The sequence below is a fragment of the Bactrocera dorsalis genome, chromosome 5 (genome assembly GCF_023373825.1).
Source record: "Bactrocera dorsalis isolate Fly_Bdor chromosome 5, ASM2337382v1, whole genome shotgun sequence".
In the NCBI taxonomy this organism is placed as follows: domain Eukaryota; kingdom Metazoa; phylum Arthropoda; class Insecta; order Diptera; family Tephritidae; genus Bactrocera; species Bactrocera dorsalis.
Genome location: NC_064307.1, coordinates 15,131,271 through 15,154,649, shown reverse-complemented (window position 1 = coordinate 15,154,649; position 23,379 = coordinate 15,131,271). Strand labels below are relative to the sequence as shown.

Here is a 23,379-nt window from a genome sequence, read left to right as displayed (position 1 = left end):
TGAGAGACCCTACCTCTTGCCAATGGTTCCCCTACAGCAGTATTCTGCTTCTATGACCGCCTCCATCCAGGATGAGCTCTAGATATTTCACTGTATCCGCTGGTTGCAGGCGGATGTCTCCCATTTGCGGCAGCGGTGCCACCGAGAATATAATATCTAACTTATATATATCTTTAGCTTAAATGAAGTTGGGTTGAAATCCTGTCAAAACTACCCATACATTTAGACAGATTTTACGCAGCTTCGAAGTGAGAAGGTGGACGCGTTTTTTCAGAAAATCATTGAAGAGTAGTCGTCAACCATCGAATTATCTAAAATCTTGTGTTTTGTATTAAAAACTTATACCTTTTATATCAAAACATCATCTATTAAAACTAGTCTGATTTCAACGACAACGACATACATATAACTCCTAGTATGTCTAAAATATATTCGAAAGAAAAAATATGAACGCTGATGAACTCAAAAATTCACTTTACCGAAAGAAATTTGACCGAAACTGCAAGGCATATAATAGCTTGAAGTTCCAATAACCTCGGTTAATTAAACTTGATGGCCTTACCTTTTTATTGAGTAGCTAGATGGCGCTCTGGTTTAAAAATATGAAAGTTTTATATTTTTAAAGCCTTTTTCGTCTATGGAAGCTACTTCCTCTACCTTTTGTGGAAATAATTCTATCAAGTTACGGTTGTATAAATATTAATGAAATACAATACATTCAGTCCTGATACTGTTCATCAAATACATACTTCCTCAAAATCTCAAAGCATACATAAGTTGTGTCGCAAATGAATTTAATTTGCCTTTTAGTTCGGTTTAACCAAAAATTTTAACCAAAAACTTTGAAAAGTATAACTTTCACATTTTGAAACTAATATGAATATATTCATTACATATACATACATACATATGTATTTATATACATGTATTTAAGTATGTACATACATACATATACATGTTGATTCATCTCTGCACTGTCTTTGTTCTAATTGAATTTGACTGCATTGTTTAGCTTAGCTACAACTGGGTTTTTGATGGAAAAGTAAAGCTTCCGAGGTATAAATTAAATTAAATTTGCTAACAAAATACTAACGCTTCTGTGTGGCTATCATTTGAAGATTCATATATATATACATATATATGTATATATTATATATTAGTTGATAAAACTTGTTTCGAAGTGAATGATTTTGCAGCTTTCATTCAAAAAGTTGTGGAAGTGTTATCATATGAGAAGCTCTGCTGTGGAATATGTAAATAATAATCGGACATGTGTGTTTAGAGCGACATAAAATTGTATTGATAAGAATATATTATAATATTTATAAAGAGCTAAGCTTTTTATATTGTAATAGAAAGCTTGAAACATGAAGACATGATTTTCATGTCTTCTTAATTGGCGTTTTCATTGGGTGTTCTTTTTACGTGGCGGGTCCCAATCCTAGCGCACAACCCTATGTAGGGGATGTTTCGCCTTCTCACTTTAGGTCGCCTTAAAACGGATGTTCTTAGGCTACCCAGAGGATACTTGGCCAAAGACCGGAAGTCATGAGCTGCTTGAGCCATATGTAAAAGAATCGTTTCTTTCGAATGTTGACCACGGCTACGTCTCAGATGGTCCATCCGTTGGCTCCAATTACTGTTTGGAGCACTTCGATTGGTAAATGACATGCGTAATGTTTCCCTCCAAGGCCTGAATCGAAGCGGAATTGACCGTATAGACTTAACACTTTACATATCCCCACAGGAAAAAGTCTAACGGTGTGATATCAAACGATATTGTTGGCCAATCGACCGGACCAAGACTTCTGCTCACCGAAGTTTTCCGTCAATAAATATATTGATTGATGCGATGTGTAGGAAGTGGCGCCGTTTTGTTGAAACCAAATAATGCCGACATAATTGATCGATGATTCCACTGACCCACAAGCCACACCAAACCGTTGTTTTTCTGAATAAAGTGACAGCTCTTGAATCTCTTCTTTCAATTTAAGGAGTAACATGGGTTTTTTCGGGTAAAAACAGCCTTTTTTCAAAATTTTTTTTCTCATATAAGCCACTTAAAATAAAATTTCTTGCAAAACTTTCCATTATCCTTTAAAATAATTTTTAAGAAATCCGACAATTAATAATAAATTAAAAGCTTCATGCATTTTAAATTGTTGAGTTTATTTGCCTTTGCGGAATAAACAAGTATAAATTTCTATAGGAAGGAATATTTGTTTGCGTATGAGGCACGCATATACATATGTACATATTCTTGCTATATTTGCGTATATTCTCAAACTCAAAACCGAACACTCACACACACATTCGCACGTCCATTGATTCTTTCCACACTTGAATATTTATAAACTGTCAGCAATTTACACTGCTTTTTGATTATTATCTTTGCCACATAAATACAGTGGTGGCCATAACATATGCAACTAATACATTAGTTTAGAAAAAGTTAATATATTTTACCAATAACCTTAGCAGACCGTCGATTGAATATGAAATTATTAAAATTTGTTATTTTTATTTTTATTTAACGTTTTTAAACAAAAAAATTTCATTCATAAAAAAAAATAAGAATACCATTTCGATTTCAACTCTAAAATTACGTGGACAAAACATATGCAACTTCTTGGAAACAATGGTAAATAATAGGTTTTACTAATATTTTGTTCTAAATCCATAGTTTTTTTTATCACTTTCGTACATCTGCTCGGGATTGAGGCAATAAATTATCTATGATTTTCCTTAGAATCGATTTCTAAACTTCTTGAAGTCTTTTAAAAAGTTCATCGCTATTTTTAAGATTAGTCCTATCTACGCGCCTTTTAACCAGCTCCGTTAAGTTCTTAATAGGGTTGAGATCGGGGGGCTGGGGTGGCCTTTCCATAACATTAATGTTGTTTGCTTCAAACCAAGACTTGATACCACTTTAGCCGTGTGCTTTGGGTCATTGTCCATTTGGAAGTCTCAACGGAATGGCATTTTCCACCTAGCCCACGGCAACATTATACTCTTTAAAATACATTTGAAGTCGTATCGATTCAAAATTCCATTAATCTTATATAATAGCTTAATTCCGTTAGCAGAAAGGCATCCCTACACCATTACACTTCCTCCACCATGCCTTACTACTATCTTGCAATAACGAGGATCATATTTTTTATTTATTGGCCTTCGCACATAAGACATTCCATCACTGCCTATTAAGTTAAACTTTGACTCATCACTGAATAGAACCGTTTTCCATTTACTAATTGGCCAATTTAGATGCCTTTTAGCGATTTTCAAACACTTAGCTTTTTTTTACCGAAACCATCGGTTTGTACGAGGGACGGCCACGTTTTAGTTAAACTTTTAAGAGGCTTTTAAGAGGCTTGTAAGAGGCGCCTACGCACACTTTTTGTGGATATTTGCAAATATAAATCTTTAATTATTTGTGATAAGACAATTTCAGGATTTTTTTCGCCAGTTGTATTATTAAATTCTCTGTCCCTTGGCTCGTTTTGTGAACGCGACCGCCTTGGTGTATAACAAAAACTTCTTTTGTAATAACGATTTTTTTTATTATTCGTGAAATTGTGCTTTTGTGCATTTCATATTTTGTAGCAATGCTTTTTTGTGCCATTCCGTTTTCAAAATCAGAAATAATTCTCTTCCAAAGTTCAATTCCAAAATTGTTTCTTGCCATTTTCAATAAAACAAAAACCAGGTTTCTTTGGCGGAATTAACAAAGTATTTGTTTTACAAAACTAACGATAATCCATTATTCCTAAAGTGGAAGCACAATAGTAACAGAAAAATACCGCTATAATAGTTTTACTTGAACTCAAACTCGGAGTTGCATATGTTTTGTCCACGTAATTTTAGAGTTGAAATCAAAATGTTATTCTTATTTTTTTTTTTATTAATGAAATTTTTTTGTTTAAAAACGTTAAACAAAAGTAAAAATACCAAATTTTAATAATTTCATATTCAATCGACGGTCTGCTAAGGTTATTGATAAAATATATTAACTTTTTCTAAACTAATGTATTAGTTGCACATGTTATGGCCACCACTGTATATGTACATATAGTATATATATAAATACATACATATATATAAATATACATAGATACAGGGTAGGCCATTTAAAGTTGACCCATCTGGCAACGCTTTAACTTTTAACAGCGCTGACAAATCGGCTAATGTCATACCGCGTTAGAAGCGTCATTCGAAGACAATTTATACCATGGAACAGTACACTCCAAAAGAACGCGCTGAAATTGTTCAGCTTTATATTCAAAATAACTTTTCAATTGTGTTAACTCAACGTGCGTTTCGCAAAAAAAATAAAGTGAAAAGTGCTCCAGTTAAGAACACAATTAAGTCTTTATACGCAAAATTTGTGAACACCGGTAATCTCAGTAATGCCAGTCATGCATCCAGACAACGCACAAGACGTTCTGATGAAAATATCGAAGCTGTACGAGCCAGTATTGAGGAGACTCCATCGACATCGAGTTATCGCCGCTCTCAGGAATTAGACATCTCTCGCACCACTCTCCGACGCATAATTCATAACGATTTGAAGATGTTTCCATATAAAATTCAAATGGCACAAAAACTAAACCCAGCTGATTATCCGCGACGCCTTAATTTTGGCAAATGGGCAAATGGGTCAACTTTAAATGGCCTACCCTGTATATACATATGTATGTATGTCTGCCCAATTTCTGCATTTCTGTGTCTGTTTATATTATTCTTTAACTGACCTTGACTTAATTCACATCCACATGCATACATATGTATGTAAGTTTGTGTAAACATAATTTGTTTATCTGCGGCCATTTGAGTTTGTTTACATTCAATTTAATAGTTGCCATTGCTGCAGATGTTTTACCTTTCAATTAATAATACTTTTAATTCCTTTCAATAATAATTTGCCTTTACCTTATTCACTGGCAATGGTTTTGGATATTTTGCACCGGTCGTTGTGAGTGTCTGGCAGTGCTCTCGAAAGCAATTTGAGTGATGTTCTGTTTATTTTCTTGTTTATTGTGTGTGGTTGTTGTTAATGGAGATGACATCAGTTATTAGTTGAGTGTTTCAGAAATGAACCAAAAATATGCCGGTGTTTGTGGGTTGTGGTTTTTCAGTGAAAAATTTATGTTTATGATGGCTAATCTCGAAATTATTTTGACGAGTGGTTTTTTGTTTTTTTTTGTTATTTCCATATTTTTTACGGTTTTAGGTATGTTGATTTCAAATTCCAAAAGAAATATTTTTTAGAAAACATAAATTTTATTTTGAGAAAAAAATATTTAAAAAAATAATGCGAATGTTTTTAGAAAAAAAATCAAACAAAATAATTTGAATATTTTTAGAAAAAAATATTAAAAAAAGAATCTGAATATTTTTAGAAAACTTTTTTACGGTTTTTATATTAGCATTATTGCAAAGATACACTAGACTATCAAACATGTCTATATTTTTGTACATCTAGAATAGAATAGAATTTAATTGAGGTATGCACTGCGACCTTGGGTCTATTGTGCCTTCTCCTAACTCACAGGGGCTCACCAAGCCCCAGCAAATCAATAAATTCTAGTATTTGCTGGGAGCTATTGAGTCGATGTGATCCCTATCCGGAAATATGGTTCCAAGGGCCTTAGACCTGCGTCTGCAGACTGCGATGCAGTCGATAGCAGGTGCTCCGGGGTTTCAGGTTCCCTGTCGCAGAACCGGCAGTTAGCGCAAGAGGCAAGTCCTAGGTTGAATAGGTGCCTTTTCAACTTGCAGTGGCCGGTATAGAATGCGACCAAGAGCCTGAGTTTAATCCTTGGGAGGTTGATTATCGATCTAAACCTATTGAGGTTGTACTCCCCTATTAGCAACTTGGCATGCCGCATACCATGCACCCGTTGCCAATGACCTTCTCTACCCACTCTCTCTTCCATACGAAGCAGCTCCTTATAGTGTGGGGGCCCACCCCAGTGAACGGTTCGGGCCCTACCATATTTGTGGAGGCTGCGGAGCGGGCGAGCTCGTCAGCCAGTTCATTGCCGGCTATGCCTCTATGACCAGGTACCCAAATTAGGTGTACCTGGTTCAATTCAGCTAGGCTGTTTAGCCGTTCTCTACACTCCTGCACTAGCAGCGATTTGATCTCGTAAGCGGAGATCGCTTTTAGTGCCGCTTGGCTATCGCTGAATATGGTTATTCGCTCTTTTCGACAGCCGCGATGGAGGTTTATCTCTATACACCGACTTATGGCCAAGACTTCGGCCTGGAAGATACTGGGGAATCTGCCCATCGGTATGGATAGCCTTGTGCGTGGACCTGCGATCCCTGCACCAATACCTTCCGACGTCTTCGAGCCGTCAGTGTACCACTTCAGTGTACTATCCCTTAGCACCAGCTCAAGAGTGGAGTCATTCCACTCGCTCTTGCTGCCGAGGGTAACCTTAAACTTCCTCGTGAAATTTATTGTTTTTGTAATCCCGTCCTTCGGGAGGAGGGCAATTGGATTGTTGCCACTTATCATCTCCATCCTCTGGGATTTTTTCCCTTTGCCGCATCCCTCTGCCGTTATTTGCAGGAGTGAATGCTTGGCTACTTGACCGTTCACTATGTGGAGCGGTGTGAGTTCCAGCAGGACCTCCAGCGCCGCCGTTGGGCAGATTCGCATAGCGCCCGTCATGCAGACGCATGCTAGCCGCTGAAGTTTCGAAAGTTTCATCACCACCGAGGCCTGTGCCGCCAGAGAGGCCCAGGACACCGCTCCATATGTGACTATCGGTCGCACAATCATGGTGTACAACCACGTGACAATCCTTGGCTTGCAACCCCAGGATTTTCCTGCCAGCCGATTGCACATCATTAGTGCCTTTGTCGCCTTGACCAGGGTTTGGTTCACATGCTGCTTCCACCGCAAAGTGGAATCCAGCGTGAGACCAAGATATTTTAACTTGCTGGTCATCTATCTCTCTACCCCCAAGTGAGAAGTTCCTAAGCCCGGGACATCTAACTCTTAATATTTCTAAATCCTTAAATTCAACGGATTTTTTTTTTAGTAGATTCCGTAGTCCTGGTAGACACCCTGTGTCTTACGAACTTTGCCACTAGAATAAAATCTGATCTAAAGGCGCTTTAAGGTTCTATTAAAAAATAACTACTTAATCTTGATTTTGTTTAATGATGGATATCAGAATAGAATCAGAGTTAGAGATTTATCAGCTCACTTTCATAAATTTGTATCAACACAAGTATATTATTTTTTCTCGACGAACTGATTTTCGGGTTAAAGGTATATTTTTTTTTAATGTATTTCGAGAGTCCTGTGGGACAACTTGTCACGTTTTTACTTAGCCAATAGTCACAAAGTCTAAATCACAGTTTCAGTAAGGCTACCAATAGAAACCATCTACTCAATTTTAAGCTTAGTTGATACAGAACATCGGAATGGGATCAGCGCAAGAGGTTCATCGGCTTACTCTATAAAATATATATTGTCAAAATTAATTTTTTGGATTATGTCAATAGTTTTGGTTATACCCGATGGCTTGAAATGAAAATGAAATATATTGAATTCTTATACTAGACATGTTCGATTCGCCACTCTACTACGAATGGGCTCTACTTTGGTCTAAAAAATCAATAACATTTATCTCAATATTAGATTTATGATATTTACAGTCTGATTATGACGTTCAATGTTATTTATACCAGTTACTTGTTCGATTCACCCCACTCAATAATACTGTACTTCAAAAAGCGTTGAGGTATTCCCCTCAAAAATTTTTTTGTTTACATTTATTCACAATGTTCTCACAAACTCTGCGCTTAATTAAAAAAATTTTCTAAAAAAAAATAATTTTTTTTATCGTAAACTAAACCACAACGGCTCGAGGCCTCCAATACCAGCAGTATATATGCTCCAAGGCGAAGCCAATCAAACTGAACAGCATACCGAAACCCCACACATAGAAGGGACCCTGCAATATGCGCATATTTAACACCACTTTCTCCTCCACATCGTCGGCACTATCAACTTCCTTTGGCTCGAAATTCAGATCATGTGGCAACTCATTGCGAAACTCCTCCAAATTGGGTGAATGCCCATTATTGCGCTGATGCAGAGCATTACGCGACCAATACTCGAAAATACCACTTTCCAAAACACGACTCTCGAACTGCTCGAACTTGTAGCGAAACGGCGAACCCTTCGGCAACAAATAAGTCTGCGGCATAGCATGCAAATGCTGCTTGACCACATGAAATCGCGGACGCCTGCGTTCGGCATCGTAGGTCTTCACCAATAAATCCTTCGCAGTTTCACCACGCAGCAGAAATGCGACACGCCAGTGTTTCCGCTTACTTAACGGCACAGCGAATTGAAACGAGGAGAATTGCAGTGGCAAGTGCACGCCATGCTGCTCGATGGTGCGCCAATGCGCTGGCTTCAGCGCCGGCTGTACGGCCTTAAATATATTTTGTACACCAAATATGGGCACATTCAGGGTGTGCAAATCGTCGAGTCGATCAATCTCCGGATAGTAAGAGGCATGCACGAAAATGCTCTCGACTTTGGCGAAATAGATGCTTGTCATCACATAATTGAAGAGTATCCAAGCCATAAGAAATGTGCGCAATGTATTTGTATTGGAGAAATGATCGACGGGCACACCGAGTTGAACCTTCCAGAAGATTTCGATCAGATCATACCAGCGAGCGTCTTTCATTTTCTCCACATTACGCAAGCTTTCGATGGTCCACTTGAGCAGAGCGAATGTGCCAATAATTAGAAAGAAAAATACCAGCAAAGCGCGCCACAATGCATCCTTGTAGGCGTAGACGAAGATCAGATAGGCGGGAAACATTTCTGCCGCCGGTACTACCACGTATAGGATGCGTTTCAAGTAGGGATACAAGGTCTCAATGTGCTCGGCGGCACAGGGCAACACGAACTGTGCGTTGAAGTTGACGTGTGTCGAGCCGGCGATTAGATCGCGCAGCACACCCGTGAAGGTGCCATTATCCAGGCAGGCGCCGTAGTTCTCGTTGTCCGCTGGTGCTACATATTTCACGGTTGCATTTAGTTGCAACACCAGATTACTAGCCATCAAACCATCCACGCCACTATAGCCCACTTGTGGCTGAGGTTTAGGCACGGCGCGTAAGAAGTCTCTGAACATTGAAATGCGCAACTGATAGTGTTGTAGATTCTTCAATTTATCGTAGAAGTATGGCTCACCCACGAGCCGTCGCTTTACGACAAATCCCGCGGCTGTGAATGGCTCAAAGGTGTAAATCGCTGTGGCGCTTGTTACCGCGATCGCATCCAAAATTTGTTTGGACCAAACAGCTTTGAATAGTTGTTGCAACTGCGCCTTTTCAGCATTTCTCCAAACGAAAATATATTTATGATACTGCTTGCGCTGTTGTTTCGCGTTTAGCATGTCGGTGATCCACTTGATGTGGCTGGCATTATATCCAGCCAAGCTGAAGACACTCAAGCTATCATAACCGCGCGAGAGTTCTTTTTTATAGTTCTTTAACTGCAGCATAAAGCTTGGCAGTTTCGCCATGCAACCGTGTAATTTGTGTTCCAATTGATACAGGGTATTATTTTGGTTACCATGGTTGATATATACGAAATTGACGCGTGCATCCACATGTGCGGCAATATGGCACACTCTTCGGCTCAAGGCGTCATAATCGTTTGGCGCTATTAAATTGAAACGTGATTGCGTATGAGTTCCGGTGGTTATTACGAGGATTTCGGCAATTAGCTGCACTACGACTAAGCGCGCGTAAAACATTTTTGTCAGTGAAGCGTGTTTTGAAAACTTTTTGCGAAGAGCTTGTCGGCTGAGTGCAATTAGCTAAGCAAATAATAAATAAAGCGAAAATTGGCGAGTAAACACAATCAGCGTTAATTAATTTTTTGAGTTTATTCAACATCATCCTAAATGTAGGCAACAATTTATTATTCTCCGTTAAGCAATAAAAGCGTGGCCTACAATTAGGCGTTGGAATAATTTTTTTCTACGATTAATGATCTTTATACTAATGTATCACTTTTGTTTTGTGAAAAAAAGGATTCGAGATCCCGAAAAATTTCGGGACTTTAATTATTATTGTTAAATCTCACAAAATTCCATCAGGAACCAGACCTCTATGTCAGAATTACATTTCACAGCATCGATTTAGATTCAGGGTCTCAGACCCCTTAGTCAGAATTTTACAGTTCTCTTTATCGATTTTTTTAAATGGGATTCGGGCTTTCGAAATTTTTCGGAACATTTTGTTCAAATTATTGGCCAAAAATATTGTTTTGTGCTTATATACTTACAACTACAATTATGCTAATTATTAAAATGCTTTTGCCTGCGACTCAAGTCGTATTTCGGGATTTGGAAACGATAGATTTGCTGTTTCGTAAATTAATTTACATTTTTTTTTGTAAAAAAAAAAATGTATTTCACCAACTAGTTCGGCAAGAAAAACGACTTCAAGGCAATAAAACTGCTTAAAAAATCGGGATTTCGGGATTGTTCTTTAACTCCTTTTTTTCTAATTTTTCTATAAAAAATAGTTTTTTGAATTCAATATTCGATAAATTATTTCGGGATCCCGAAATTACAAACGCGACTCAAAAGAAAAATTCGGTATTTCTGAATTTGTTATGCCTTAACGATGTTTTATTATTTTTTTTGTGGTTATTACCGACATAAGTTGTTATTAAACTGTTTAGTGGAATTATTTCGGGATCCCGAATCTACTTCATAAAAAATTAGGGATTTATGAATTTTTTAAGCCATAATAATATTTAATTTATTTTTTGTTGTTATTTCCGAAACAAATTTCTGAAATAATTAATATTAGACTGTTTAATGGAAATAATATTTCGGGATCCCGAATCACTTCATAGAAAAATGTGGGATTTCAGGATTGCTTATCGTACAACTTCGTGTAGCTTCTTTTTTGTAGTTTTTTCTGAAACAACTTGTTTTGTGAACTAATTATTCGATAAATTATTTCGGGATCCCTAATTTACAAACGGGATATACTATACATAATAATACAATAGAATAAAATTTCGGAGTTTCGGAATTTTGTATGCCATAACGTTCTTTAATTTCTTGTGATGCTAGAACGTTCTTAAATTTATTTTTTGTAGTTCGTGATCCCGAATTTACAAACGGGATTCCATAGAAAAATTTGTGATTTCGGCTCTGTGCATGCTTTAACGTTTTTTAATTTGGATTTGGTAACCTTTCTAAAATAAATAAATTATTTTTCGACTATTACATATACATATTATTGGGGGGATCCCGAATCTACACTTGTGATTTCATAGAAAAATTAAAGATTTCGGGATTGCATATGCTTTTACGTTCATTATTTATTTTTTGTAGTATTTTTTGAAATAAATTTTTTTTTTGACTTTTTCATGCATATATTATTTCGGGATCCCGAATTTCCTACAGAAAATTTAGCATTTCAGGACTGTACAAAATATCTTAATTTTTTTGGTATTATTTACAGAAATAAATTATTTTTGGACTGTCAATATATACATATACTGTTTCGGGATCCCGAATCACCATTTTTCTGAAATCAGTCGTTAACGGCCTTATTATTGCTCTAATCGGCATTTACAACTGAATATGCCAGTTTAAGAGCATTTGCCTCAAACTGGTGGTTCAAATGCCTTGGTACTAATGCTAAAACTACTTTGGATATCTCTGAATCAACAGACGACACAACCTGTTTGCTAAAGTATTCTATGGTTATCTACACCGGTTAATACTACATGTTATTTTTATTAAAAAATATAAATTAATTAAGACAAACAGTCGCTTAGGGCATAGTAGAGACCATATATCAAATTGGTTAGTTGCTCAATTTGTTATGCGTGTAAACACACCCTTATGCCACAACTTGTTTACATTGCTAATGAATGAAGCGTCCTGCCGAAGCGCTATAAAACCAATTAGTATGGGACACTTAACAATAGTTTTCGTTAATCGTAAAAATGTTTTACCTCAAACTAGTCACATTGCTCTTGATTCTCGAAATCTGCACGGCGACTATCGCTTATCATCATTTGGAGGCTTGGAATGCAACGCTGCCATGCGCGCACACTGATGACTTACTGATGGCGCATAAAGCGTGTGAAATCACTACGAAATATGATGCCTACATCTACACTGTATACACTGGCGCGCAGCAGGATAACACCACATACGATTTGGAATTGAATTTATTGAAATGTATGGCTGAGTTGCCCACACACATCACGCCGCTCAAGGCATTGACCAAAGAGCCACAACGACCCTACAACAGCTTCAGCATCTTTGTGTTATCCGCGAGCGCTGTCGCACATCCCGACTATCTGGAGCGCATCGTCAGCGCGTTGAATGAGAAACAAATGCGTAAACATTTTCACAAATACGTATTCATTTGGCGCAACGCACAAATCACACAAGTGCATGGACTGCTCGCCGCCGTGTGGCAGCGTAAGATACTAAACGCCGTTGTCATAACCGATGCGCAACACATTTACACTTTCGAGCCATACACCGCAGCGGGTTTCGCGCTGAAACGCATCACCGATGAGCAGTATTTCTACGATAAGCTGAGAAATCTACACAAACATCAGCTACGCATCACAATGTTTAAGGATTTCTTGCGCGCCATACCGCGTGAGCGCGCCGCCGATGGTTATAACGGCGTAGACGGTTTGCTCGCGAGCAATATTGTGTCGTATCTCAACGCATCGGCGAATTACACGCAACCCGCTGATAACGAGAATTATGGCGTTTGCTTGCCGAACGGCTCGTTTTCGGGTGTACTACACGAGCTGATTGTCGGCGCGGCCGATGTGAGTTTCAATGCGCGCTTTACGCTACCTTGCGCTGCGGCGCAGGTGGAAGCGCTCTATCCATACTTTAAGCGCAAATTGTATTTGGTTGTGCCGGCGGCGAAAATGCTGCCAGAGTATTTGATTTTCATCAAAGCGTTCACGTGTACGCTTTGGCTGTTGTTGGCATTGAATTTCTTTGCGGTTACCGTCATCTTTGCGCTGCTCAAACGCTATGCGGAACATTTGCCGCATGCGGTGCGTATGAAACATGGTCGTTGGTATGAGCTCATCGAAATGTTTCTGCAAACCCAATTGGGCGAACCAGTAGACGGGTTCTCGCGCATCAGTTCGTTGCGTCAATTTCTTATCGCTTGGATTTACTTCAGTTATGTGGTGACCACAATCTATTTCGTCAAGTTGGAGAGCAGTTTTGTGCATCCGGGTTACGAGGCGGAATTGGACTCACTGGATGAACTGGTGAATTTGGATGTGCCTATCATTGGCGTGCATACGCTCTTCACAACGGTACAGCCAGCGCTGAAAGCGACGCACTGGCATGAGATTGAAAAGCGTGCCGTTTCTTTGCCATTGTACTTCTCCTCCTTCCTTTACGCGGTGCCGTTCGGTATGCGCAAGAACTGGCGTGTTGCCTTTCTGTTGCGTGGTGAGGCGGCGAAAGACCTCCTGATAAAAACCTACGATGTGCAGCGACGACGTCCGCGATTTCACGTGGTCAAGGAATATTTGCGTTCCATGCCGCAGGAGTATATATTGCAGAAAGGTTCACCGTTTCGTTATAAGTTTCAGTTATTTCAAGCTGCCGTATTTGAGAGCGGTCTCTTCGATTACTGGAATAGTAATTCATTGCGCTACTCGAGCCAACCTGAATTTCACGAAGTTGAGGAGTTCTACGAGGAGTTACCGAATGACTTGGATTTCGATTTGAGCGAAATAGCGGACGGCGGTGGTGGCAATGCGGAACGTACTCGTAGACATGTTGTGCTGAGCATGCATATACTGCAGGGCGCATTCTACTTATGGGGTCTTGGTATATTGTTCAGTATACTAGGTTTTGTTGTGGAATATGCCCACTGGTGGTATAGAAAAAGAAAAGTGAAGCAATAGTTTTTGGAAGTTTTGTAGAATTGTTAGAAAACGTTTATTGAAAATTTGTCGAATTTTTTATAAATTTGTAGAATTTTTTATAAATTTGTAGAATATATTTTGAAAATTTGTGGAAATTTGAAATACTGTAGTGTATTTTTAAGATTTGAAAATCTGCAGAATTTTTGAAGGTTCCTAGCATTTTTGAAAATTTGTACAATTGTTGAAAATTTATAGACTTTCTAAAATTTTGTAGAATTTTTAAAATTCTGTAGAGTTGTTTGAAAAATTCTAGAGTTCTTGAAAATTTGTAGAATTTGTGAAATATTATAGAATTTTTGAAATTTTGTAAAATTTTTGAAATTTTGTAGAATTTTTGAAATTTTGTAGAATTTTTGAAAATTTTAAAAATTTGTAGAGTTTTGAAATTTTGTAGAATTTTTTAAATTTGTGAAATATTGTAGAATTTTTGAAATTTTGTAGAATTTTTGAAAATTTTAAAAATTTGTAGAGTTTTGAAATTTTGTAGAATTTTTAAAATTTTTAAATTTTGTAGAGTTTTTGAAATTTTGTAAAATTTTTGAAAAATTCTAGAATTCTTGAAATTTTGTAGAATTTGTGAAATATTGTAGAATTTTTGAATTTTGTAGAATTTTTGAAAATTTTAAAAATTTGTTGAGTTTTTGAAATTTTGTAGAATTTTTAAAATTTTGAAGAGTTTTTGAAGTATTGCGCAGTTTTTTTTAGGGGGTGAACCCACTGAAGAAAGGAAAAAATAGTTTTTCCAATTCAATTACATTTTTTGAAAATCCTAGACTGAATAAATTACTGAGTGTGTACCAGGCCTTATGTACATACTCCAATATATACTACCCTTCTATTCTACACTACTTACTTACTTGGTATTGCTTTGAATTTTTATTCTACAAAAATTGTTTATAAATTTGACAAAATCGTTGTGAAATCTTGTCCGAAATATTTATTTTGTGCATTTCTAAATTTTAAGTGACGTGTAAATCGGTTATTAGTAAAAAAAGAAGAATTCAATAAAATGTCTTACAATAGCAGCGGCATAGATTTTGATTACTTACTCACAAAAGATTTTCTGCTATTTCTCGACCTATGTCGCGATCCAAATCAGGTCTTCACGCCAAACTCCGACGAAAGTTGCTTGGCGCAACTGTGGCTGGACAAGTTGTGCCGTTACGATTGCGCCGATTTGGATGAGCGACGTTTGCGCAACATCTACATGAGCTATCTGTGCTGTTGCCTCATTGAGGGCGTTTTGAAGGGACCGTTTTCGGATCAACCGCGCGATGGTCGCCTACAAATGGTGAATTTTAATGCAGTCAAAAAGCAACCGCTCTCCTGCCCGGTAGTGTGTCCAGGTGATTTGCTATTTACGTCATAAAAATTACTGCGCAAATTCATAAAACAATTCCGTCTGCAGCCCGAACCACCTATAAGGGGTGTGAAGATCCCAAATCAAAACGTTTCTCGGACAATTGTGAACAACAATTAGGCAGCTGTTACAGCAGTGACAATGTCGGCAACAGTGTAGCCGCTGGCAGTAGCGTGGAGAGCAGTGTACATCGTGAAATTATGCGTTGCAGCACACCCGAGGTACGCTTCAGCACGGACATACAATGTGAACCGAGTGCGACTGGCATAAAACGGCGCTCTTCGGGCAATGTCTTCAGCAATTATATGGTGCGTGAGATTATCACACCGAGCGCCTACAATACATTCTCATCGGAGTGTAGTATGCCATGTGATTGTTGTCAGGAGTATGATGCATTTGCGAATATGAAGGACACGTTTCGTCGGGATGTCATCGTACTGTTGAAGGCGATTGAGGCAGAGCTGAGCGGCTATGTCGGCAGCGGTTGCAATAAGTATTTGGAAAGTGAGCTATTGCGTTATAAGAGTTTCATAATGAATTTCTCGCATATTGCTCGCGTTCTAAACAAATTGAAATCGCAGTCGGCATTGCGCTCGTTCTTGCTCTTGAGTTTACAAGATGATTTGATCAAGTTAATCAATGAACCGCTTTGAGTGTGTGTGTGGTAACTTCCTGAGGAAAATTGTTTTTTGTTGTTGTATTTGCCAAATAAAGTGGTGATCGTGTACAATATTGTTTGATTTGTCGCAAAATTTTCAGTTGTGTGCCCTAACCAAGCCCAATTTTCAGACCTCAAGACAGTCGGTTCAACGTAATTGGAATGTACCGGGTTTATATCCGGATAATGGCTAACAACTCACCATCATTACTTGAATATCGATTCTGGATAACTAAGAGTTTAACTTGCTACAGTATCCAGAACGAAGCTGCGAATGGTCAATTTCGACTCTCGTAGCTCTTCGTCTGCAATGGGTGGTGGTTTGACTCCAAGTACGCTGTTAACCGAGAGGGAATCGGTAAAAATGCTTATAGCCCCACTTTCAGCGTATTGCTTCATGTCGTCGATGTAGTTGTGGAAGGACCTCTTGATGCTCCTAGCTGATGCTCGGCTGAAGACCTCAATTGCTATTAGAATTGTTACTCGTAGAACTTAATCCTTAATCTTTAGAACTTCTTTGAAACTTACTGTTTCTTGGGATAATACGTTGAAAAATGGTTTCATCATTTGCGTTGCTCATTTCCCGATGTTAATATTACCTTCCGACGCCTTGCTTCCTCAACAAAGTTTTTGTACTATAGTAAAAAGCGCTTTGAATTCAATCAGTGTTCCTCTTTGTGATTCTTGTAATTTTAAACATTACAGTGAAATATTTTATTGATGTATTTTAACGCATCTAAATTGAACCTCGAAAATAAAAGACGAAATATTGTTTCTAGACAAATAAATTGAAATAAGTATAATAAAAATAAACTGAACACGAAGCATGAAATGTGATGACAGAAAAATTTGCATAATCTACAAAGTGATCCAACTTAAAAAGGAAGAAACGCCCATTGAAAACACCACAAAAGCCAATCGAAAGAGAGGCTTCCGCTACAGTGTGTTCAACATGTGCCTGAGTTTGAAGAACTTTTGCAAAACTTGCCGAGGTTTGTATGACAAAATGTGATTTTGTAATTGTAAGTTATAGTTTAAGGGTTAAGAAAAATATATATTGGAAAAATTTAGGAAAATTCGTACAGTTTACATCGAATACTTTTGGCTCAAGAGTTATCGTGAAACCGGTCCTGATTTTACCCGCAAACTATTGCTTGAGCAACACACTTTTAACTTGCTCACGAACCGATTTAAATATTTTCAACAGATGGCGATATCATACTTAGGATGCATTGAAAACTTTAACGACTTTACTATCAAAAATTTGAAAACAAAATTTTTTTTTGATAATGAATTTTTGTTTTGAAAACTTGCAGATTTTTTGAAAATTTGTAAATTTTTTTTTGAAAATTTGTAGAATTTTTTTTGAAACATTGTAGAATTTTTGAAAATTTGTTAAATTTTTAGAATATTGTAGAAATTTTGAGAAGTTATGGAATTTTTTTTTAAATTTTGGTTTTGTAAATTTTTTTTTGAAAATTTGTAGAATTTTTGAAATACTGTAGAATTTTTGAAATACTGTAGAATTTTCGAAACACTGTAAAATTTTTGAAGTATTGTAAAATTTTTTACATTTTGTAGAATTTTTGAAGATTAATAGAATTTTAAAAAATTTTGAATTTTTGAAAAGTTGGATTTTAGTTGAAAATTTGTTTTTTTTAACTTGTAGAATATTTTTTCGAAAATTTGTAGACATTTTGAAATTATTTGAAAAATTATAAAAGTTTTCAAAATTTTTTGAAATTTTTTGGAAATTTGGAGAATTTTCTTGAAACATTGTAGAATTTTTGAAAATTGGTTAAGTTTTTGGAATATAGAGAAATTTTGAGAAGTTATGGATTTTTTTTTTTGAAAATTTTGGACTTGTAAATTTTTTTTTTTAAATTTGTAGAATTTTTGAAATACTGTAGAATTTTTGAAGTATTGTAAAATTTTTTACATTTTGTAGAATTTTTGAAGATTAATAGAGTTTTTAAAAAAATTTAATTTTTGAAAAGTTGGATTTTTTGAAAACTTAGATATTTTTTTAAACTTGTAGAAGTTTTTTTTGAAAATTTGTGGAAATTTTGAAATTTTTTGAAAAATTATAAAAGTTTTCAAAATTTTTTGAAATTTTGGAATATGTATTGTAGAAATTTTGAGAAGTTTTGGAATTTTATTTTGAAAATTTTGGTTTTGCAGTTTTTTTTTATTTGTAGAATTTTTGAAATATTATAAAAGTTTTTGAATTTTGTAGAATTTTTGGAGCTTTATGGAAAGTTTGAAAATTTTGAGTTTTTGAAAACTTGTACATTTTTTTTAACTAGTATAATATTTTTTGAATATGTGTAGAATTTTTGAAGTATTGTAGATTTTTTAAATTTTGTAACACTTTTGAAAATTTGTAGAATTTTTTCACAACTTGTAGAATTTTTGAAAATTGAAGGATTTTTGAAAATTTGTAAGATTTTTTTGAAAATTTGTTAAACTTTTGAAATATTGTAGAATTTTTGTAAACTTGTAGTATATATTTGAAATTTTGTTGAATTTTTGGAACATTGTAAGTTTTTGAAAATTTGCTGAGTTTGTTTTTGAAAATTTTTAGAATGTTTTTTTTTTTTTATTTTCTTCTATTTTGTAGAATTTTTGAAATTTTTTTTTAATACTTATAGATTTTTTTTTTTTTTTTTTTTTGATTTTTAGAATATTTTCCAATTTTTTTTTTTTTTTAGAATTTTTGAAATATTGTGGAGTTTTTTAATAGGTAAACTAGAACTAGAAGCACTTAAGGCCCGTCTCCACATACACATATCCACATATAATTCTAACTATATCCATAAAAATTTGTGTATCAGACTCATAGTCGTCTGCAGCAAATTCTCTGTTATAAATAAATGCTTTTAATGCGTGCTGCCTCACATTGCAACATTGTTGATGTTAGATACATACATAAGCACCATATGTATTCGTGCTGCTCTCCGCTTTTACGTTCACTCGTGCGCCAACGAGGAATCTTCGCGCTTGGCGACAATTCTAAAATCACTTGAAAACATTTTGCTTTCCAGTTTGCGTGCGCGTGTTGTGCGAAATTTCGCGCATAGAAAATATTCGAATACTTTCCTTGGAAACTTTCACTGCTTTCTTTTGTTGCTTTTCGCCACGAAGCGATGCTGTGAACTTTCTACCATGAACAGCGCATTCTTTGCGCTTTAAATTTAGCAACAGCCAAAATACTAGCGAATTTTAGTTCCACACAAGTGCACATATTTATTTATAGTTTCGAAATATTTCAGAACTCAAGGCTTTTATTTGAATTCCAAACCTGTTAATACGCAATATTAATTTTTGCTCTTGCGTGAAACTATAATAAATTATAAAATTAATTCGGAATGTCGCAATTAGTTATAAAATGTGTGTCGTTTAGCTGCGATATTCATATACACGTGTTTGTATGAAGTACCCAGTGGGAAATTTATTTACAATACTTACATTTTTGATAATTCATTTCTGATCAGATAAACATAAACCGATAGAGCTACGGTTTGCTTATTTTTGTTTGGCTTATTATTCGATTTCAAGAGGTACTATTTTAAATTTTTTTTTTGAAATTGTAGAATTTTTGAAAATTTATAGGATGATTTTGAAAAAGTGTTAAATTTTTGGAATATTGTAGAAGTTTTAAAAAATTGTAGGATGGTTTTGAAAATTTGTAGAATTTTTGGAAAGCTTGTAGGTTTTTTTAACTTTTAGAACTTTTTAAATTTTTTAGAAATTTTGAAAAATTTGAATCATGGAAAACAAGTAGATTTTTTTTTTAATTTGTATAATGTTTTTTGGAAAAAAATTTAGATTTGGAAATTTGTAGAATAAATATAAACCGATAGAGCTACGGTTTGTTTATTTTTGTTTCGAATATTATTAGATTTCAAGAGGTGCTGTTTTAGATTTTTTTTTTGAAAATTTCAGAATTTTTGAAAATTTTTAGGATGATTTTGAAAATGTGTTAAGGTTTTGAAATATTGTAGAATTTTTAAAAATTTGTAGGTTGCTTTTGAAAATTTGTAGAATTTTTGGAAAGCTTGTAGGTTTTTTTTAACTTTTAGCATTTTTTAAATTTTGTAGAATTTTTGAAAATTTTGAATCTTGGAAAACGATTAGATTTTTTTTTTTAATTGTAGAATGTTTTTTGGAAAAAAATTTAGATTTTTTTAAATTTTGTAGAATTTTTGAAAATTTATAAAAGTTTTGAAAATTTTAAATTTTACAAGCTTGTAGATTTTTTTTATTTGTGGAATGTTTGTTTTTTAATTTTGTAGAATTTTTGAAAATTTTTAGTATGATTTTGAAAATTTGTTAAATTTTTGGAATATTGTAGAATTTTTGAAAATTTGTAGGATAGTTTTGAAAATTTGTTGAATTTTTGAAATATTGTAGAGTTTTTTAGAATATTGTAGAATTTTTAGAATATTGTAGAATTTTTGGAATGTTGTAGAATTTTTGGAATATTGTGAAGTTTTGAAAATCTGTATGGTAGATTTGAAAATTGGTTGAATTTTTGAAATATTGTACATTTTTTTGGAATATTGTAGAACTTTTTGAATATTGTAAAAATTTTGAAAATTTATGGATTTTTTTTTGGAAATTTGTAGAATTGGAGAGCTTGTAGGTTTTTTAAATTTTGTCGAATTAATAAAAAATTTGAATGTTGGAAAACTTGTAGATTTTTTTTGGAGAATTTTTGAAATAGTGTAGAGTTTTTTTTTATTATATTTGATTTCAAAAGGTATTGTAATAATATAGGTAATAATAAAATCTTTCCTGGGATGACATTTCCTATTGGGTTTTTATGGTTTTTCATTTGAAAATATGTTTTAAATGCACTGTTAATGAAATATTGATAATATTGTATTTAAAATAAAGGCAGCTTAAAATATGGCATATGACTCATGAAAGAGTTTTGGAAAATTTATTGGTGAATAATAATAAAATCTCTTATTTCTAAGAATTTTTAAATTGTTTGCTGAATCATTTACATACATATTCCTTAATAGCTTTTATTTTCACCAAAATATTTTTATTAAACTTTGCGTAATTTAATGATTTATTTCTAATCTTAATTTTTTTAATCATGCATAAGAACAAATCATACGAGTAAATAAAACTGGTTCATCTCTCAAACATTCATTCTTTATCTTCTTAAAACTGGTCTGTGAAAACAAATAAAAATCACAAGCAGCCACTCTGTACTCTTCGAATACGCTTTTCTCCATAATTTTTTTCGGATGTCGTGCTCAAAAGAAAATATATTTTGTTTCTTCAATAAAAAAAAAACAAATCATACTTTTTTGTGTGTTTCCCATTGCAATTGGAAAACCGAAACTTGTCAAACGACTACGTCACTCGCTGTCATTTTGAAATTACGAACAAAATAATCGATTCTAATCAACGATTTTAAATCAAGTTGCTATACCAAAATTTTTACTATCAAAATTCTGTGTAGAACATGGACTCAGAAGATAATATCGGCTATCAGTTGGCGGAAAATTTCATATTCTTTCAAGATATCGTAAAGAAGCCCGAAGAAGTGTTCGACTGCCGCTCGCAAGAATACAAATTAGCAAACGCTTGGCTAAACAAATTGTCTATGTTTGGCTTTGAGACGATCGAAGACATGCGACTGCGCAACGTATATATGAGTCATCTAGTCGCATGTCTGAATTATGGTAAACTTACTGGACCCTTCACTTCAATGCCCAGTCCGGACGGCGTGCTCGACAAAAGCGACTTTCAAACGCAGGATAAGCCACGCCAAGCAGTCTGTCCACGACCAAAACCCGGCATGTCGGCCTCACAAAAAGCTTGCCTCAACCCAAAAGGAGGCGGCGGTCGGCCGTGTGAATGTGATTACGTGTGTTGTGACCAAAACGAGCAGAAGAAAGATTGTAGCAACATGGGCGCAGCTTCGACGTTCGATCACATATGCGGCTATATGATGCAGTATGTGAATGTGCCCACTTGCTTGGACAGCCAGCTGCGCGCAACAGTCGAACACAATCAATACCATGCACTCGATGTGTTCCCGAACTGTGCGGATGCTGCTGCCGCAACAACATCGGCGGCTTTTTATGGCCACAAAGCTGATGAGAAATGTGTTGGTGGCGCTTTTGTTGCTGCTGCGAGTAACTGTACAACTTGCGGTGAGAACATGGAATTCGATCATCAATTTGTGCGCAGCCAAATAACGTCGTTACTGGACGCCATCGCGTCCGAATTGCGTGGCGAGCAGTCGCCGGGCACGAATGATTATCTGGAGTATGAGTTGGCGCGCTATAAGAACTTCAAGCTGCAATTTCCCCAGGTGGCCGAAAAGATAGCCAAGCTGAAGGCAGAACAGTCGCTACGGTCGTATTTCTTGCTGAATTTACAAAATGATCTCGTGAAGTTGCTGAACGACTGCTGCCTGCAGCCCGAAGTAAATATGAGGCCGACATACAATATGCATTAGTGGCGGGGTTTTGAAGCATTTTTTTCATATTTATTTTGCTAATTGTTGGCGCGGTTCTTTGAGCGCCTGGTCCATGCTTCGTGCTAACTATATTTTTTACTTGCGTTATATTCTTCCGATCTGTACGACACAGTTTGATTTTGTGAATAAACAAATAAAATGTGCGTCTAATTAACATGAGATTTTAATAGTTTTTATTTCGATGGAACTAGATCTTTATACCCATAAAGTAGAGCGCAGACTGTTCTATGACTTCGAGTAGGTGGAAGGTCTGAAGGATGAGTGCAGAGTTCTCATAATTACAGTGAGTTCAGACTCGATTGTCCCAATAATCTGGTTAAGAAGGGGTTTGTGTGTGTCATTGCTGCGGAATGATTGGATATCCGATGATGATGTGGAGAGAGAGGGATATCTAGGGAGCAGGAAGCTTCTAGATGATAGGGTCAGATGTAGGGCTGGGATAATAGTCCCAATGGCCAAGCGACTGACGAATGTATCCGGGACGTTAGGTTAGTCGAGGCTTGGGTGCATGTAATTGTTAAATGCTGGATGAATGGTCAAACCCCTGGTCACCAGACCAGAGCAGTATGGAAGCTCAAGTGCTGGTAGTTTCTGCTCCGAGGTCCGACCGGAGACCTAATTCTGGTACCACGGGGAGCCTTTAGAGTGCGCTCCAACCTGCTCATGCGTACTGGTACTTAGTACTGAAAATGCATGGCCCGGCGTAACTCCTGGCATTCTATAGAAATCGACTTAAAATATAACAGAACTAACAGCACAGCGCGGAGATCAATCATATCCATATTTTAATGAATGGAAATATCAATAAAACTCTATAATCTCACTAAACGACCCACTGTTAATATCAATTTCTATTT

General features: G+C 35.7%; 4 protein-coding genes across 14 annotated transcripts in view; all 4 read left to right on the top strand.

The window, feature by feature from the left end:
* LOC105227973 (uncharacterized) overlaps positions 1-23,379 on the top strand; it is a 193,251-nt gene that overhangs the window by 90,885 nt on the left and 78,987 nt on the right. The window lies entirely within an intron of this gene.
* LOC109579653 (uncharacterized) lies at positions 11,568-13,982 on the top strand. Its single transcript, XM_019990894.2, has one exon. It carries the CDS (start codon positions 12,023-12,025, stop codon positions 13,976-13,978), a length of 1,956 nt encoding a protein of 651 aa, XP_019846453.2. The 5' UTR covers positions 11,568-12,022; the 3' UTR covers positions 13,979-13,982.
* Positions 14,815-16,089, top strand: LOC105227971 (uncharacterized). The gene is made up of 2 exons (XM_011207551.3): positions 14,815-15,345; positions 15,408-16,089. The coding sequence occupies exons 1-2, from the start codon at positions 15,009-15,011 to the stop codon at positions 16,010-16,012; spliced, it is 942 nt and encodes a 313-aa protein (XP_011205853.2). The 5' UTR covers positions 14,815-15,008; the 3' UTR covers positions 16,013-16,089.
* Positions 21,261-23,363, top strand: LOC105227972 (uncharacterized). Its single transcript, XM_011207553.3, has one exon. The coding sequence runs from the start codon at positions 21,500-21,502 to the stop codon at positions 22,499-22,501; it is 1,002 nt and encodes a 333-aa protein (XP_011205855.2). The 5' UTR covers positions 21,261-21,499; the 3' UTR covers positions 22,502-23,363.